The sequence below is a fragment of the Lolium perenne genome, chromosome 4 (genome assembly GCF_019359855.2).
Source record: "Lolium perenne isolate Kyuss_39 chromosome 4, Kyuss_2.0, whole genome shotgun sequence".
In the NCBI taxonomy this organism is placed as follows: Eukaryota; Viridiplantae; Streptophyta; class Magnoliopsida; order Poales; family Poaceae; genus Lolium; species Lolium perenne.
In genome coordinates this window covers 241,803,959-241,814,611 of record NC_067247.2, presented here as the reverse complement: position 1 = coordinate 241,814,611, position 10,653 = coordinate 241,803,959, and the positions used below count along the sequence as shown (strand labels likewise).

The following is a 10,653-nucleotide window of genomic DNA, read 5'->3' as shown; positions in this document are numbered from 1 at the left end:
TTTACATGATACATATGCTTTATTACTACCGTTGACAAAATTGTTTCATGTTTTCAAAATCAAAGCTCTAGCACAAATATAGCAATCGATGCTTTTCCTCTATGGAGGACCATTCTTTTACTTTCAATGTTGAGTCAGTTCACCTATTTCTCTCCACCTCAAGAAGCAAACACTTGTATGAACTGTGCATTGATTCCTACATATTTGCTTATTGCACTTATTATATTACTCTATGTTGACAATATCTATGAGATATACATGTTACAAGTTGAAAGCAACCGCTGAAACTTAATCTTCCTTTGTGTTGCTTCAATGCCTTTACTTTGAATTATTGCTTTATGAGTTAACTCTTATGCAAGACTTATTGATGCTTGTCTTGAAGTACTATTCATGAAAAGTCTTTGCTATATGATTCACTTGTTTACTCATGTCATATACATTGTTTTGATCGCTGCATTCACTACATATGCTTTACAAATAGTATGATCAAGGTTATGATGGCATGTCACTCCAGAAATTATCTGTGTTATCGTTTTACCTGCTCGGGACGAGCAGAACTAAGCTTGGGGATGCTGATACGTCTCCAACGTATCGATAATTTCTTATGTTCCATGCCACATTATTGATGTTATCTACATGTTTTATGCACACTTTATGTCATATTCGTGCATTTTACGGAACTAACCTATTAACAAGATGCCGAAGTGCCGATTCTTTGTTTCTGCTTGTTTTGGTTTCAGAAATCCTAGTAACGAAATATTCTCGGAATTGGACGAAATCAACGCCCAGGGTCCTATTTTGCCACGAAGCTTCCAGAAGACCGAAGAGGAGACGAAGTGGGGCCACGAGGTGCCCAAACCCTAGGGCGACGCGGCCTGCCCCTTGGCCGCGTGGCCCTGTGGTGTGGGGCCCTCGTGTGGCCCCCTGACCTGCCCTTCCGCCTACTTAAAGCCTCCGTCGCGAAACCCCCAGTACCGAGAGCCACGATACGGAAAACCTTACTGAGACGCCGCCGCCGATCCCATCTCGGGGATCCAGGAGATCGCCTCCGGCACCTGCCGGAGAGGGGATTCATCTCCCGGAGGACTCTACGCCGCCATGGTCGCCTCCGGAGTGATGTGTGAGTAGTCTACCCCTGGACTATGGGTCCATAGCAGTAGCTAGATGGTTGTCTTCTCCCCATTGTGCTATCATTGTCGGATCTTGTGAGCTGCCTAACATGATCAAGATCATCTATATGTAATACTATATGTTTCGTTTGTTGGGATCCGATGAATAGATAATACTTGTTATGTTGATTATCAAAGTTATGTCTTTGTGTTGTTTATGTTCTTGCATGCTCTCCGTTACTAGTAGATGCTCTTGCCAAGTAGATGCTTGTAACTCCAAGAGGGAGTATTTATGCTCGATAGTGGGTTCATGCCTCCATTGATATCTCGGGACGTGTGAGAAAGTTCTAAGGTTGTGGACGTCTTGTTGCCACTAGGGATAAAACATTAGTGCTATGTTCAAGGATATAGTTACTAGTTACATTACGCGCAATACTTAATGCAATTGTCTGTTGTTAGCAACTTAATACTGGAGGGGGTTCGGATGATAACCTGAAGGTGGACTTTTTAGGCATAGATGCAGTTGGATGGCGGTCTATGTACTTTGTCGTAATGCCCAATTAAATCTCACTATACTCATCATAATATGTTTGTGTATGGTCATGCCCTCTTTATTTGTCAATTGCCCAACTGTAATTTGTTCACCCAACATGCTGTTTATCTTATGGGAGATACACCTCTAGTGAACTGTGGACCCCGGTCCAATTCTCTATACTGAAATACAATCTACTGCAGTACTTGTTCTACTATTTTCTGCAAACAATCATCTTCCACACAATACGGTTAATCCTTTGTTACAGCAAGCCGGTGAGATTGACAACCTCACTGTTTCGTTGGGGCAAAGTACTTTGGTTGTGTTGTGCAGGTTCCACGTTGGCGCCGGAATCTCTGGTGTTGCGCCGCACTACATCCCGCCGCCATCAACCTTCAACGTGCTTCTTGGCTCCTCCTGGTTCGATAAACCTTGGTTTCTTTCTGAGGGAAAACTTGCTGCTGTGCGCATCATACCTTCCTCTTGGGGTTCCCAACGAACGTGTAAGTTACACGCCATCAGTGATCCTTTCTTGGTAACTATAGGTGACGATGGTCGTGCCATGAAGGTTTGACCCGTGGCTTTCCTTTTTCGCCTCCATTTCATGATCTTGAGGCTACGGAAATTCTAAACCGCAAGAGATCGAGCAAAGAATTTTGAGTATCCAAGCCTCCATTTCATGATCTTGAGGCGACCCAAATTCGAAACGACAATACAAGTATAAAGCGAAACTGTTGTCAAGGTCTTATGTCTTACCTTTGACGATTTTCAAATTCATGATAGTGCACCGTTCTTCATAAGAAATTACCCATAGGCTAGCAGAAGCCAGCCACAATGTAATCCTCTTCATTCTTTCTCTCACTCTAAATGATGTCCCCTCTTTTTGTTTACGTTTATGAATTTGGGTTTTTTTATATATTTAAACATAGGGGTACAATTTAAATGATATTCAATAACATCGATTGTGCACTGTCCGTCGAAATAGTTGATATCTAAGAATATTTTTCTTTTGAGATAAACCACAAGACATCCATTTATTAGTAAGATACAAATCCATACATAGCCACAATCAAGAGGCAACCAAAATACATTTGGTCCAACAATTCACGAAAAGAACCCTGTAAAAATAACAAAGACCCTTGGTACCTCAGAGCAAAACAACCAGAACCGCCACCATACGCCATCGTCGCCAAAGCTCCGGGAGATAGGGGAGACACCAACTTACCTAGGACAGAAAGAACGCCATAGCAGTCCAACCTGCGTTGTGAACCAATGAATTAGGTCGCCGTGCGACACGAAACCTTGTGGCTGGTCGGTCGAGGATCTTCTCGAGGCCCTTCGGCCCGCATCTCTGTTATTGTCATCTGACGTAGTCGAAGAGGAGACCCGGAGTCGCCTACCTGCATCCGTCTTCCTCACGCCACACCTATTGTCTTCCAAAGCAGGTCGCCACCACTCTGCTCGATGGGATAACACCGACGATCCTGTTGCCTCCATAAAACACCCAATCTCCACCATGGTGTCGTAGCAAACGCCGTCGCGGCAGCGAGATCGAAGCACATAGGGTTGCGACCTAATCACCGCCGCATCGTCGACCTCGTTTGCCCACCACACGAATCACACATCTTCCATCAATATAAACCTGAAAATTTATGAGATCATATCCTAGTAACGCCTAAGTACATAGATTTATCGTACAAAATCATCGGAGTTTTACAAAATCTCCCCTTCCTATGAACACCAAGCCAAAAAGGAAGCACACAACAAGTCAAGAACTCCCAAAAAGAACAAGTCAATCAAGAACAAACCCCTGGCTCTCACTCCTCGTAGCCGTCCCTACCCCCTCCCCCTCCCCCTCCCCCTCCCCAACCCGTAGGGTTTCTCTGTCGCGCCTCCACCTTGCACCGCCGCAACCCGCCGCATGGACGGCGCCGCCGCCGCCGCCACCACCGCTACTGCAGCCCGGCGCCCACTCCCCAGAGGTATCCCCACCTTCCCCTCTTCTCGATTCGCGCGGAAAGCCTCCCTTCGTTCCCACGGTTATCGTGGCGTTTGGTCGTTACTTGTTAGGGTTTCTACTGGCGGTCGATGGGGTTGTTGTGGTCGGGGGTATCGCGGCCGCGTTCGCTTCAACTATGCGTCGGCGGAATTGTTGTGACAGAAGTGATAAGTATTTTTATCGGTTCATGATCCTGCGCCGACAACCCTGTGTCTGCTGTTCTTTCGCAGTGTTTCCCTAGCTGGGGTGACTAACATGATTATTGGGGCTAAGTTAAATGTAATAATTTTTCACGTTCAGCAAAAGTCAGGGTGGTTATGTAGTAGCTGATATGTTTGATTTCCTGTGTTCTCTGGGTCCCCATTGTTCCCCGGGCTTTAAGATGCAGTAGCGGGTTTGTCGGTTCCTGTTAGCTACCACTAGGATTAAAGGATTTCCTTGGGATTATGAAGACAAATTGAGGTGAAGGGGTGCACTTACTGTCTGCTAGGATCACACATCGATTCGGTCTGTTGATGAATAGCGGTTCGCCGTTGGCCTTGACAATCAGGCGGTGTTTCCGTTTCTCAACCAGGGCTCAGGAGTTCAGTAATATGAATTTATTGGGGCCAATTTGCAATGTGATTTTATTGATCTGGAAAGCGATTCGAAGCTGCCAGACTGGCTACAATGACAAAAGCACTAATTATTGCTTTTTTAATATTTGTAGATTCTTTTCGTGATGTTAGAAAGCGACAAGACAATAACAAGGAGGTACAGTTCTGAACCTGTGTTGTATTTTCTCACTATATGGTATGCCAATGCCAACGTGGCAACGCGGTTATCTTTTTACTTGACACGTTGACCTTATTTGGTAGGCAGCCTTAGTTTCCTTCTTTTGACCAATACTGCTACTATTTGCTTGGATATTACTGTTTTCAGCTCTGATTATGGAATTAAGGGATTAGTATTCAGCACTTCTACCAGTTGAAGCACCATACAAGATTTTGAATATTACTTCTATTTTAATTTCATATTTGCATATTTTAAGTTTGGGCCGATGAAACACCAATAATATGAGTATTTTCTCTGGTCTCATGAATTTTTTTCAGCATGTGCAGAACACAAGTCACCAAGGTTCCAATGAAATTATGGTACAAAAGGACAGGCAAACAGAGTGGACAAAACCTGGAAGAATTTTCAATAGAAACATCAATAGAGGAGGCCAGTCTCGAAGTTCATTCCCTGGTAAAGTTTCATACGCAGAGTGGTAGAAATGGTGTAAAGCATTCAGTTTAACTACTAATGATTGAACATGTATTCCACGTCACCTCTCTGAGATGTGTTATTGGAAAAAAATAACCCTTTTGAAGATCACCTCATTTATTTTCCTTATTAGTGTTGTCCAATGTGTTGCAAACTTGTGCAGATCCAAAGATGAACTATTATTAGTGTTGCTTATTGACTTTTGTTCTATCCCAACATCTGCTGGTTTCCTGAATAGTACCATCTCTAGAATTTTAGTTACTTACCTTTAATACCCAGCATTTGTAGCAAATGTTAGTGTCTTCGGTTAACTCGATTTCTGAGCTGATTGGCGTGACTTGTGAGTTCTGTTTCTGAGCATTTTGCATGCATTTCCAAAGTTGACATGTTTGGGGTAAAGGTGTTTAGGTATTATCGCTAGTACGCCTCTGCGCAAGGTTGCAGCTGATTCCGTGTTGTTGTGTTCAAACTGAGCTTGACGATGGTTGAGACAAAATACCATTTATTTTGCCTCTGCTCTTACACATATAATCCCACTCGCCGACCATGATTTAGTAAGATACATTGTACATACCACATAAACATTGTGACACTATTTTGATTAATATGAAAGGTGCAACAATATCGTAATATGCATTTTTTTCTGCCTATGTAATACTAATGGTTGCTAACTTCCACATTGCTTGCGCTATATTCCTAGACAGCAATTAGTCCTATGAGCAACTACATTCATAAGGAAGTTGCAATTTGCACATAATTTTGTCTTTATCGTTAGGACCTAGTTAGGAAATTCTTATCATCAAGTATCCGATTCATTGTCTCTGTTAGTCTATTGCTTTGGGGTACGATTTGTTGTTGCTAATTTTAGCATCTGTTATTTGCAGGAGTCACTCAGGAGTTTCGTGTTGTGAAAGACAACAGAACTAAGGTGAAGGCACATGTTGAGACTTTACCAGGATCATTTCACAATGGAGACTCCAGCAATGAAGAGGCTGTTTCGAATGTTGGAGACAAAAGGTAGAATATGCAGTTTCAGTCATATGACTTTCTCTATTCTATGTAGTAAATAATGGGTGGTATAGACAAATACAAAATATTATATCAAAAATGAAATATGATCAGGTCAGGAGCACGTTGAGTGTACTAGCAGTGTATGAACTTATTACACAATTGTTTAGCTTGCACTTGATAGATCACACATCTAGGCCTCCTTTGTTTGGAAGTGAGTTCATTACATGTCTTTTTTACCTTTGTGCTAGCAATAAAACATCTATCATCCTTCTATTCATCGCTGGTGTTGCTTTATATGATTTTCTTCAAAGTACAAAGTAGAAATACAACCCGCACATATGCGCATCCCCCCTAAGCACACTAGATATTGGACGCTCCAGGGGCCTCACTTAGAGCGGGCATGTCCCACTTAGCGCTCACCTGTCACCTCTGCATGTACTTAGGTAAATGCGGCATACCGTGCCAATCCTAGGGTTGAACCTGGGTAAGTGGAAACGAACAATCCTTACTCTGACCATGTAGACCACATGCACAACCGTTTACATGTATGCATATTCAATAGCTCTATTGGCTTCTTTGCCTTGCAGTATTGATATTCTGTTTTTCCTATATAAACTGAATTTGTTGCACCATTTTTACCAGTATCACATGTGTTCATATGTGTCCTTGACCTGTTTCTCTGAAGCTCAACTGAAAAGCCAGCTGCACAACACCACTTGGCTACTCAAAAGCCTGATGGACGTGGAGTAACTCAAGCTGACAATGGACGTAAAACTGCTGCTCAAGCCCATGGTAAACAAGTCAAGCTATCTAGTGACCAAGGGCTGGAACAATCTGAAAGTGTGAGAATACCATTAGTTGGTTCACATTCAGTTCTGCAAAAGGGCGACCAAAACAAAGTGCTAAATGCATCATCAGGCACAAATAATTTTACTGGTGACCTATGTTGTTCTTCATCGGATCCAATCCATGTACCCCCTCCTGGGTCTAAACCAGTTGGAACATTCGGAGCCATAAAGCGCGAAGTTGGAGTACCTGGTGCTAGGCAGCGGCCCTCTGAAACTGCAGCCACAAACACATCTTCTTCAAACAACTTAGTAAAGGTGACACCGGCAATGAAGAATAATGCTTCAAATGAACAACAATCGAGATTATCTGGTTTCTCATCAAAAACCTCCTATTCAGTTCCAACAAGTCAATACCATTCGAAGCCAAGTGTCTATGTTGGTCATTCAAAAGGTAGCATTTCCATGGTAACTTGATAGATGTTCAGATACGTTGCTGAACAAGTAGCTTTATTTTGGTCACTATGTCCGTATTTTTGTTGCACATACATGCATACTTCTTCTCTTTAAGTACCCAGGCATTCAAATTTGAACAATTTCGGCAGCATTTAGTAGAATATTTTGCAACAAAATATGCTAATCAGAAAAGTTCTCACAGTAAAATAATGCTACAACAATTTATCAGCGTGCATGTTATCTATATACATCGTTGTTCTGAGCTACCTGGAAAGTGAAAACTAGATGCTCCCAGTTTCACACTGAAGAGAACTGTAACACACATTCTTTAAGCTTTTCACCAGCTTCTAGACCAGAAAAATGTTAACTGTTGCACCATTAAACCTTTACAAGCATTCTTACATGATCAATTCTTGGTCAATTCCTAAGAGGGGTAGTTTCCATCTTTGATGGAGCTATTCTTTTGTTTTAATACATGATGAGTAGAAAATAAATACGGCTCATTTCTATGCAGGCAACCCACATTTGGAGTGGAAGCCCAAAACAGTCAACCCAGCTAATGCGGCACGCTCCAGTGCTACATCTTCTGTTGATGGCAATCAGGTGGATACTGCAGGTTTGTCTAAGAAGCTTTTGGAAGCTAATGTATCTGAAGATGAGCGTGTGATCATACCGGAGCACCTCAGGGTACCAGACTCTGAGAGAACAAATCTTATCTTTGGTACTTTTGAATTTGATGCTGAGTCGAAGGTTTCTACATCAGCCCTTGATGCCACAAGTGAAGAAGGATTGCATGCCCATTCTTCTACAAGGTGATTTTACTGCATATATAGCTGTTTTGGAATCCTGCCATTTTCTTTCGCAAGCAGGAATTGTCGCAGCTCCAAATTTTCATAATTACCATCTCCAAGAGTTTCTCCTCTCTATATAGTGAGATAATCATTGTGTATAAGGTGTGCTTGTTTGTTTCTTGCAGTTTGGCTACATTGAATTATCTCAGATCAACTGATGATGTGCGTCCCAGTGACCAGACGAATCTTCTTGGTTCTCTTGCCACACTTCCAGAATCAGATTCTGTTCTTCCAAGTTCTGAGCAACAGCAGTCGCCAACTGTTGACATTGAAGTCCTGAGTCCTGGTGTTATTGGCGAGCATAGGACAAATGAGATGATTTCAAGAAAGATTGCACATTCTTTGCCTCAACCCCAACTTCAAGACAATTCTGCTCTGCAGAACTTCAAGGTGACTAAGAAAGTGTAGAACATATGGGCATTGTTTTAATTACTGTTGTTGTTCCTAATAGAATTTCGACCTTTAAACTTGCAATTCATTTTCTATTCTCCTGATGTCCCAGGCATATGAACCGGATTATGAGATGGCATTTATCACTAAATCTGTTGATAGCGGAACAGTACAAACTAGATCATATCCATCTGAGGTAATACCAATGCATTACCATCAAGTTTTTATATTTTGGCGTTCTATTTATGTTTCTCTTGATTTTAATTCAGAAATGCTAACCTTACCAAAGCCTGTTTACAAATGGTTGTCTAAATTCCTGTTGAATTCTTTCTCCACCTTAGCTGATCTTATGTTGTATTTTGAGATTCATTTTTTCACTCACATAATCGGCTTGTACTTTTTATCGGTTTACCATCAACAAATTAGTTATGAATAGGTCTTTGAGAACCTGACTTTGATTCTGGCATTGTATTCAAACTGGTGAGACCTGCATTTCTTATGTCCTATTTAGGGGTGGGCATTTTAACCGAGCACCGAATTACCAAACCGTATTGACCTGGACCGAAGCTGAAAAAACCAACACCAAAATTCTCTGTCCTAGCCTCGCATTTGTAGATAACTGATATTACTTAGGTGATTTTGGCCGTAGCACAGTGCAGCAGCTCCCTAGCCTGGCGTGGCAGCTCCCCATAGGCCCAGTTCAGTCTGTTCGGTCCAGACCGAGTACCTAACGGAAAAATCGGGACACCGAAGCCTCGTTCCCTTAATTCTTAGCAACCGATCGTTTCACGATTTCTGGTAACAGAAAAAATTAGATGACCGAAGCACCGGACTGTTCTGTCCGGTGGAACCGAACGCCCACCCCTTTGTCATATGAACACATATGTTACAATTGCTAGTAATCTAGTATTGTTTCTTTGCTAGTAATCTAGTATTGTTTCTTTGTTTCCCTACATCATTCTGGAAACTATGATTCTGGGTCCAGATTTTCTTGTTAGTGCTTCTCTGTTGTCCTAGCCCAGTTTTTTAGTAACAAAGTTACATGGAGATTGTTTGAAACTTTATTTGACCGATTATGGGCTTACATCCTTAAAATGTCAATCAGGTATCTGTATCTTCAGCAAGTGGACAACCAGTTCCCCACATGTACCAACAGGTTCAAGTACCACAGTATGCAAACCTTTTGCCATATCGGCATGTTTTCTCTCCATATTACGCCCCTCCAGTTGCTGTCCCAAGCTACTCGAGCAATCCTGCATTTCCTCAGTTGCCACATGCCAGCAGCTACTTGTTAATGCAAAATGCAGCTCCTCATGAAATTGGCAGCATGAAGTATGGACCACCTCATCAGTTCAAGCAGATGTTCCCTGGTAGCCCTGCTGGATATGGTAGCTATCCAAGTCAGAATGGTTACCCTGTCAATAACGGTATCATTGGCAGCACAGGTACTGTAGAGGATGTCAGTATGAGTAAATACAAGGACAACAATATCTATGGACCCAATCAACAGGTAACTATAATTCTTTTTTGCTGCCAGCTACACTTCCAGGTTATTATTTTGGTCCCTTTTCTACTTTAAACATGAATGATAGGTGTGCTGTTTGACAGGCTGAAACGGCGGATGTGTGGATTCAGGCTCATAGGGAGATTTCTAACATGCCACCAACACCATTCTACAACATGATGGGACAACCGATGTCGCCCCACACAGGATACTTGCCAGCGCACAATTTCAGCGCAGCTCCACATCCTGCTCACTTGCACTACCCTGGCATGCCACATCCATTGCAGCCAACATCAATGACCATGTTACAGAACCCACAATCCATGGTACATCATCAGGGTGGAAATATCGGTATTGATATGACAGCCATGGCTCCTGGATCTCAGGCTGGAGCGTTTCCTGGAGCTCAGGCTGGAGCATTTCCTGGAGCTCAGGCTGGAACATTTCCTGGAGCTCAGGCTGGAGCATTTCAGCAAAACCAACTTGGCCATGTCGGCTGGGCTCCTTCAAACTATTGAAGATATTGATGTCACTTCCCTGGTGCCAACTTAAGTGGTCCAGATTGAGGAAAAGAAACAATTGAAGAGATATGCTGTAATGAAAGATACTCGTGATGAATGTCGGTTTTTTTTCTGCTTCGATGATAAAAAAAAGGTTTATACATTTTGTTTCAGTCCATGCTTCATGACATATCCTGTACTGAAAACATCAATATTAGTTTCTAACTGCTGTTTATCTGGTTTTGTCTCATTTTTTTTATCAGAAGCCAAA

At 42.3% G+C, this 10,653-nt stretch overlaps 1 protein-coding gene across 3 annotated transcripts; it reads left to right on the top strand.

Annotated features, from left to right (window-relative positions):
* The first annotated feature begins 3,476 nt into the window (after nt 1-3,476).
* LOC127332458 (uncharacterized) lies at nt 3,477-10,617 on the top strand. Of its 3 annotated transcripts, none has more exons than XM_051358757.2 (10): nt 3,477-3,623; nt 4,350-4,393; nt 4,741-4,867; nt 5,770-5,902; nt 6,582-7,135; nt 7,652-7,949; nt 8,114-8,378; nt 8,491-8,574; nt 9,484-9,888; nt 9,987-10,617. In XM_051358757.2, exons 1-10 carry the CDS (start codon nt 3,563-3,565, stop codon nt 10,398-10,400), a joined length of 2,385 nt encoding a protein of 794 aa, XP_051214717.1. In that variant the 5' UTR covers nt 3,477-3,562; the 3' UTR covers nt 10,401-10,617. The 3 variants fall into 3 exon arrangements, with proteins under 3 accessions (XP_051214717.1, XP_051214716.1, XP_051214718.1); XM_051358756.2 differs by having other exon boundaries at nt 4,732-4,867; XM_051358758.2 differs by having other exon boundaries at nt 4,732-4,867; nt 9,971-10,104.
* Nucleotides 10,618-10,653: the final 36 nt, after the last annotated feature.

Excerpts from the sequence above, each read along its gene's own strand:
- LOC127332458 (XM_051358756.2), top strand. The coding sequence starts at position 3,563 with ATGGACGGCGCCGCCGCCGCCGCCACCACCGCTACTGCAGCCCGGCGC. Across the intron at positions 4,868-5,769 it reads GTCTCGAAGTTCATTCCCTG|GAGTCACTCAGGAGTTTCGT; the intron begins GTAAAGTTTCAT and ends TGTTATTTGCAG. Across the intron at positions 9,889-9,986 it reads TCTATGGACCCAATCAACAG|GCTGAAACGGCGGATGTGTG; the intron begins GTAACTATAATT and ends GCTGTTTGACAG.